General features: G+C 39.7%; 1 protein-coding gene across 1 annotated transcript; it reads right to left on the reverse strand.

Annotated features, from left to right (window-relative positions):
* Nucleotides 1–1,081: 1,081 nt before the first annotated feature.
* F3 (coagulation factor III, tissue factor) lies at nucleotides 1,082–7,709 on the reverse strand. Its single transcript, XM_084528377.1, has 6 exons — nucleotides 7,557–7,709; nucleotides 6,759–6,873; nucleotides 4,379–4,563; nucleotides 3,681–3,862; nucleotides 3,394–3,553; nucleotides 1,082–2,227 (listed from the first exon to the last, which is right to left on the reverse strand). Exons 1-6 carry the CDS (start codon nucleotides 7,624–7,626, stop codon nucleotides 2,088–2,090), a joined length of 852 nt encoding a protein of 283 aa, XP_084384503.1. The 5' UTR covers nucleotides 7,627–7,709; the 3' UTR covers nucleotides 1,082–2,087.
* Nucleotides 7,710–8,306: the final 597 nt, after the last annotated feature.

Below are 8,306 nucleotides of genomic sequence, written 5' to 3' on the forward strand. Positions count from 1 at the left end.
AGCTTAGTGAATGTTATGCAGTATTCTACAAGCCTTAATTTTCTTATGAACTTCCCCCTTTTCTGAGCTTTGCACTGAATGAAACCACTGAAATAGAGCAGCAGAGGCAAGGGGAGAAATGGTGACAACTTTGGAATGCTTTTAAATTTACTCCCACACACTCTTCATAATTTTCATTACTGGTACAAGATTCTTCCTCCTTACAAGGTTTGTACATCAGCAGAAAATGCATCAAGCAGTTATTGCACAATATTAAGTAAACAGTTTTTTCCCACCCTGTGAAAAACAGAAATCAAGGACAAAGAAAATGACCATAAATCACACTGGCATACTCACAGGACTCTTCATACAAAGAAGTATCTCTCGTATAGTAAGGATGACAAATATCAAATACAATTCTGTAAAAATTGATAGGTTGGGATACTCATTGGTTATTATCATAAACACAATGGATATTCTCTTTAAAGGCACATATTAAGTTTTGAGATACACAGCCAATTAGTGTAAACTCTAAGATGCATTTTTTCCCATTCCTTTTTTTTTTTTTTTTTTTTTCTGTTTATTTCCTGTTTTGGTTAGCATTTACCATTGCTTTTTTTTTTTTTTTATTTACCATGCTAATTTACCATTAGCAGCAGCAAGAGGAGCAGTATCAAATTGCAGCAGTTCTTATCTCTGGGCCATGCCCCATACTGCCTTGAATAAACACAAATACTGCAACTGCTATAGGCAACGGTGTGGGAATCCCTAAACAGACATCCAAACGGGTGTCCAATATACTTTCCATTAGAATGAGAAATTGATACTGAATAATCACTCAAAGAAGCAACTTGGAAAAAAAGCAAGAACAAGAGCAAACCAAGAACAACTTGGGACTCTTCAAAACCTTTTATCAGTTCATTAAGTATGTCTTCTATTTTTATGCTTACAGATATGCGACCTCATGGTATATTTCACCTAGTCCCGTTTAGACTTCCAACGACTTTTCTAAACTGCTGTCACAAGCATGTTTCCTAAATATATTTTTGACTTTAGTTCTTGAATGAATATTGTATTTCATTAAAAAAAAGGCAAAAGAAAATCCTGTTTTCCCAGTCACCTTTATTTCACTAGAAAAGTATAAATTAGTATCATAAATATATATATATCACCAGTACAAAAATTAGATTGACATTCATAAAATAAATATTAAAATAGTCATAACAAAAGGTACCTCCAAAACCTATCACCAACATGATTTCAATGTATACTGTACCACAGAACCTACTGATTCACCATTTAATACAAAATAAAATTAAAACCGCAGTAAATACTGCTACCTACTCAGTGTTTGCCCGAGGTGAGTTGTTATTGCCTCAAACTGCAGAATATTTATCCTAACACTTGCTTGGAACCGTAAGACTACCCTGTATGTACAAGTATAGGTGTAGTGTAATCCAGGTATGCTTTCCATATGGTTAGCAGCTATTTACTTCAAGAGTGTTCATTAAAGTCACCAATAGTTTCAGTTTGTTTACCACTGATTGCATATATGCAAAGATAAATAGACTAAGCCAATTTTAACCAAGAAGTGCAGAAATAGCATCTTTGTCCCATCTGAACTAACAGACCATTTCACCAGTTAATAATGTAAGAAAGTCAGATAAATACAGGTTTTTGTTTCACAGAAACAGAAAATTATTCCTTTTAGTTAGTAAAGGAAACGTATTTTTCAAAAGTAGTGTTTTTTTCCCATCACAAGTACCGTAAGTTGTCTGGCTCAGTAAGGCTTATACTTTAGAATACCTAGCCAAATCAAAGACTCATTAGATTCTAGCTGAGAATCCTGTTTCAAACAGGACAATACAAGGTGCTTGGGAAGAGTATATGTGCAGGGTAATCACACTGTAACAGATCAGAATACTCTTCCAGCCTCCAGCCACTAGGGCTTCTTGGTATCCGGGGATTTTTCATCTGTCTAATGGATCTTCAAATCCACATAAGGTTTTGGCTTCAAAACTCCTGTACCAGAGAGGCAAAGGGATTCACACAATTCACTTTTCTTTTTTTGCTTTGGAACTGCCATGAGTATCCACAGTAGTTTTTCCTTAGATACCATTAAGCGGTTCTTTTTCTCTTGCAGCTTTTGCTTTTTTGCGTTTACACAGGATCACTGATAGAACAATGGCAAGAGTGATGACTGCAATTGCTATCACTGCTATGATGATAAAGACTTCTGCTCCATATTCTGTAGGATAGGGAAAAAAATCCAAGGTTCAGTTATCAGAGACATCATGTCACAATACAAATTCTTAGAACCCACCTGACTGAACTCAAAAACTGCCTTCTGTATTTAACGGCACCACAGAATTAGAATGATCACCTCAGCGTGAACCAAATTCATTTTAAAATGGAATTGTTGAACTGATGTAAAACTTCATTTCACATGGTCCACAATAGGTTTTAAACTAGATAGTATACTAAAATACCATGTTACCACTTCAAGACTAGGCCGAGTACCCCCCCCAAACCCCTGCATTAATTCTGTGAAACAGAGTCCAAGTGGAATTTTTTTTCTAGGCTAGAAGCTAGAAAACACCAATAGAAGAGATTTCTATTCAAATTTACTAGAATTCAAAACTATTGTGATAAATGAAAGTATGTATCTAGGTAAGAAAGTTAATTAGAGAGACTGCCAGTTTTGGGAGAGGTTTCCTACTTTTTTTCCCCTACAGATGAGATAGTCTCATCTGATATAGTAATGTGATACTATTTAATAAATAATCATGGCTTCATACTGAAGAAAGTTGTTTTCCAAATTGTTTGTTTGGAATTAAACTGGCTAATTTACTGAACACTCTCTAACTTAATTACCAGCAAAGAAGTCAGTTAGTTGGCTGACATGGCAGTGTAACAGTGAAGAAAGTCTTAGTCTCGTTATCTGCTTTTGAGATAGTAACTAAAGTTTAGTTCAAACTGCAAGTCAACAGAAATGCCTGTTATGCAGGTTTCCAGCACTCCTATTCTGGATTGCTAATCAATCACTTATTATGGGACCCAGTACTGGAAGGATCTGAGGTAAACAGTGGAACAACGCCACAAAGATGAAGGCCAGTGATGAGATCTGAAATGTCAGTGGCCAGCCATCAACTCAAAAAATTTAAAAATAAATCAAAGCAGTTTAGCAAAACCCTGAAACCAACTCTATCCAGCTGAAGATGCCGGACTCTTTTTTTTCTTAATGATGTTCTTCCCATGAGTTTCCACATTTGTCTGTGTCCCCTTGCTTATAGAGCAAATAGTTTATTCTACAACTTAGGCATCACACTTTAAAGAAGTATGAAATATATTCAAAATCAAAGCACTTTTTTCTTGCAATGCTAAAGACAGCATGACAATTCACGGGATACATACCGTCTAAGATAGTTCTTCCTACACTGGTACAAAACACCATGCTTTCTTGACCAGTACGGTTTTCTCTCCGAGAGGGAATGGTTGCCTCTATGTAGAAGCAGTAGTTGTTTGTGTTGTCAACGCTTATTTCAAAAGTATTGCTTTTTGTTGTTGCTTCTTTCTGTAAAGCAAAAAAAAAAAAAAATCAGGAAGATATTCTCTGCAAAAATGCTAGTTCTTAAGGTGGTACAGAAATTATGCAGCATTATATAGCTACAGAATACGTAAAAACTAGAGCAAGATCTTACCTTTCCAGAACTTTGATCTTTCCAGTAATAAAGTTTGTATTCCAGGTCATGTTTGAAAATATCTCGAATACTTTGAAAGCTTCCACTAGGAAACATATACGGTGTAAGTGGATCTTGGAACACAATATTCAGTTTGGAATCCTTCTGTGTGTAATTCTGGATTTCTGGTTTTCCAAGAATAGCTAAAAAAGCATTTTTAGAATTAAAACACTAGCATTATCTTCCCCTCCCCCCCCCCCAACATCAGCTGTTCTATGGTTTTATTGTTTTCTATATAATATGCTCTCTTTCTTTTCCTCCCTCTAATTCCTTCCCTCCTCAAATTAATTACAACTTTACTGAGCTAAGGCAGTACAGGATTATTAACAAATATCTGTATCTAGTACACAATGGTAATAAAATGTTCAATTTACTGCAGTGAGAAACAAGTAGTAAATAAAATCTTAGACACTGCCCTGCAACAGGGAAATCTTTACACCTGTATGTTTTCTTCTAAAATATCATAGAATCATAGAATATCCCGAGTTAGAAAGGACCCATAAGGATCATCAAGTCCAACTCCTGGCACCACACAGATTTCAGTAGGGCTACTAAAAGAATCTATAGGAAAAATCTTCAGGCCAAATACAAACCTGAAGTCAGTGGAAATCATTTTGAAATAAAGTTTATGATAAGATTTAATTGGCAATCCTACTTACTCTGATTATAAGGTGTGAATTTTTCAGAGCTTGCAAAAGGTGGTTCTTCAAAGTTATCCATCCCTGCAGATTGTACAGACAATATATGTGCTGTGTAGGTCTCTTTCACATTCCTGAGTGCATCAGTAACATCACACTCTGTTTCCGTGGTCAGTATGCATTTTTTTTGTGTGTCAGATGTCTGTCTGAAAAGAGTAAGAAGTGTCAACTCTTCCCAAGCAGGCTTTTACAAGCTATTTTATATATATTATATATATATATATATATATATATATATATATGTACAAGCATATTTATATGTTAAAAACATTTTTCCCCTCAGACTGTATAGTTTCCCTCAGTCAGTGGAACAACCTTTCAGATATAGGCTGAAAAATAGAAGAAAAAACAAACCAAACCACTGTTCTGTACAGGTATATTTCACAACTCAAAGCAGAATCAAGTAAGTAAAATATGAGCAATAGTAATTACAGTAAGATGTCATTGGATACACATATGAATTAACAATATGAGCTTATATGAATTGAACTGAAACCATAAGCAGTTCTGATTTTGTTTTTTCTTCTGTTGACTTATGAAAAAAAAATAAAATACGTGTAAATCAGTTAGAAAGCGTTCTCCCTGGTGACTGATGCATCTGAAAACTATTGCCTTAAGAAACATTAGTTGTACTAGGAAGTTGTCATGTAAATTAATTGTTTACAACGTCTGCTCATATGTCACTTGTGTTTGCATCTATGCAGGTAGAAATGTCACTGAGAACCTGACACTAGCAGCAATTTTAATTGCAGAATTGCATAATAGAAACAAAAAATATTGACAAAAAACATGACCTATTAATTCTCTTGTTTTTTAAAGGGCTGAGGGTAGGTCCATTTTCTTGAGAAATACTGAATAAACTGGTAAAATAAGTGTTAATGGCTCACTTTGCATCCTCACAAGAAGGAGAAGAAAAACAGATTTGATATTACTGCTTCAATTCTTTTCCTTGTTTTTGTTGGTGAATTAAGGAAAAGAAAAATTGTGTAAACTTAACTGAAAGAGAAGGAATGATAACTGGAAATTAACAAATGAGTTTTCCTCCAAGTAGGTCAAACTTTATGTAAGAGTTGCCAGAAGTCCCTTTCCACTTCACTAGATTTCTTATGCCACAGATCTGTTCGTTTTAGTATCCCTGCTTTGAAATAGGACAGGATAGATTTGATCTTGGTGATCAATCAAATGTACTTTCGTAGGAGTACATGGAAGAGAAAGAAAGCATTTAAGTGCACTTCATCCATGGGAACACCTTGTCTAAAGAAGTGCCTCTGTATCAGAACTACACTTGATTCTACACTGAATCTTGGACAAACAGACTTCAGTATTTCACAAGCAAAAACATTTGGAAATAAACTCCAGATTCACAAAACATTTCAAAGTGCACAGTGCTAGATAAGGCTCTGTGTCCTTTTGATGTCTTTCACGCTGCTAAGGTAGGTTGTGCCATTTTGCTAAGTATGTGCTTTAAAGTCTATTCCTTTTATCGCTTCCTTAGATTAAAGAATAAAAGAGCACATGAGACCACTGCACTGGTATTTCATCCATTAGTCATGAGAGCTCTCATTTCTAGGCAACTTTTATACACAGAAGAAACTACAGTATCATATTTTCATTAATATGTGGGAGAGTTGATGATGTGTTTTCCCTTCAGGGCATGTTTAATGCCCTATGAATTCTATGTCTATGAATTAATATGGGAGCTAAGAACCATAGAGATTTATTACTGAACTTCACAGAAGTTTTTGTGCAGTGTTAAAAGAGGTGTTAGACACTTCACATAAGCTGATTGTTTTTTATGTCCACAGTATTTTATAGCTTCTATAAAACATGATGACAGAGGAAGTCTTCATAGAGCTAGACAAACAAAGGGGATTTTTAGTATTACCCAGCAAGATTAATTACACATTTATAGTGATTCACTGATTAGAATAAAATTCAGACTCATATTTATCAGACACCTCCCAAGACTGAAGAACAAAGACTTGGTCCAGACACCTTGAAAGACATAAAAAGGTGAAATTCTCTCTAATACATGGTATGTCACATTGAGTGTCAACTTCTGAGTATCCTGCCCTACATCTCCAGGGCAGCTGGCCCACATCAAACCTCAGAACTGAAATACTGATCTAAAGCTCAACTTATCATTTCCGAAGTGGGCAACACCAGAAACCTGAATCAGATATTGTTATAGTTGGATATAAAGGAGTATTAACAGTTGGGTTGGCAGTTTTTCTAGACCCCTTGCCCGAGCTCTTTTCCTGTTACATTCAATCTCAAAAATAATCAAACGCTCTGTCTGCGTCTTCTCCAGTTGCCATTAAAGTATGTGTTATTTACTTACCCATGTATTTCTACTGTATAGAAGTAGCCTGACGGTTTTGGTTGCCACTGTAGTATAGTTTTGAAGTTGATTGAAGACCAAGTTACATTAACTGCTGTTGGTAGTTCTAAGTTACCTTTAAAAACAGAAAAGAGCATCATCAGTTGCATTGTAGTTAATTCCTGTCTTCCTGCATTCACGGCCTTGTTAAATGAGGCAGTTGCTGTTACTTGCTAGTAAGAGAGGTTATTTTGGGCAAAAAGTCTCGGTCCTGCCCTTTAGGCTCATGCTTGTCTCCGTGAAGGAATGTGTCCTGACAGAGGTGAGAAATATGAGAAGAAAATTATTTTCTTTCCTGGTTCCTCTAACTCCCGGGATGCTGAGGTAACTTATTCGGAGTCTTGTCTCAGGCTGCCTTTACTTTTTGATCCAAGACCCCTCAAGAACTTACAAAATCTCGGACGCTCGTGGCGGAGTCCAAGCACCAAGCAAATACAGTGTAGTTCAAAATCACCCCGGCTGTATCATCTGCAGAAAGCACGAGCCCCGCTCCCCCTCTGCTTTACCTGGGGAAGCCAAATCCTTTACTGACTCGGAGAAGCCCAGCCCTTACCCTCGGGGAAGGCGGACAAAGCCCTCCCGAGGCAGCGGCCCGGAGGCCCCGAGCCGCGGGGAGCCCCCCGCCTCAGCGCCCCCCGGTCCCCAAAGGGTTCCCCTCAGCAGAAGCCGCCCGAAGCTCCGCAGCCGGAGCCGCTCTCCCCTGGCCGCCCCGCCAGAGGCTCCGAGCCGCGCCGATGCCCCCCGCCCGCTGATACCCACCGGCGGCGGCCAGGCGCCACAGCAGGGCGCCGAGCAGCAGAGCTCGGGATCCGGCGTGGGCTCGCAGCATCTTCGTGGGGCGGATCTGCGGTGAGCCCAGCGGCGCCGGGCTCGGGCTTATAACTGCGGGAGGGAGGCGGGGACAGCGGGGCCGGGGCAGGGGGACGGCAGCGGCGGGGCGCGGGGCAGCGGAGGCGGAGCGGGGAGCCCCTTGCTCCCCGGCGCCCCCGCTGCCGGGCCGGGCGCTGCTGGGGCCGGGGGCACGTTGCGGAGGCCGGGGCCGGGGGCCAGCCCTCGCCTCGCCTCGCCGCACCGGAGGGCACCGGAGGGCCGCGCTGTGGCACTGCTCCGCGGTTCGCTCTCCCTGTCCGCACGCCTGAGCGAAGCCTTTCGGGGCTCACCTGTCCGCACAGGCGCCAGGCGAAGTTTCGGGGTCTCTCTCCCTCCCTCACAAACCGGGAACCTGTTGACCCTTCCCCTACAGGCTCTGTTGGAAGGCCCTAGAGGGAGCTGCGGTTACGCTTGGAAAGCGTGGGTAGGAGAAGGCTAATGGGGAAGCTTCGCATTTATTTGTCTTTCATGCTTGGTGCACACTTAGATACAAGCAAGTGGTTGCGTCCCATCACGTAAAACACGTATGGACCAAAATACAAACTTCACAGCCTCCATCGTATGGCGTGTCTCAAGGTGTGCCTAAAGCCAGTTGTTTTTTTTTAATTATCAGCATACCTTCATGAAAATTCGGCTGTA

This window comes from Aythya ferina (assembly GCF_964211825.1).
Source record: "Aythya ferina genome assembly, chromosome: 8".
Taxonomy (NCBI): domain Eukaryota; kingdom Metazoa; phylum Chordata; class Aves; order Anseriformes; family Anatidae; genus Aythya; species Aythya ferina.

Bases quoted from the DNA above. Each gene is read 5' to 3' on its own strand.
- F3 (XM_084528377.1), bottom strand. From the start codon at position 7,626: ATGCTGCGAGCCCACGCCGGATCCCGAGCTCTGCTGCTCGGCGCCCTG. The intron at 6,874-7,556 runs GTGGGTATCAGC...CTGTTTTTAAAG, and splicing joins GTGGCGCCTGGCCGCCGCCG to GTAACTTAGAACTACCAACA. The intron at 2,228-3,393 runs GTATGTATCCCG...CCTATCCTACAG, and splicing joins AGGAAGAACTATCTTAGACG to AATATGGAGCAGAAGTCTTT.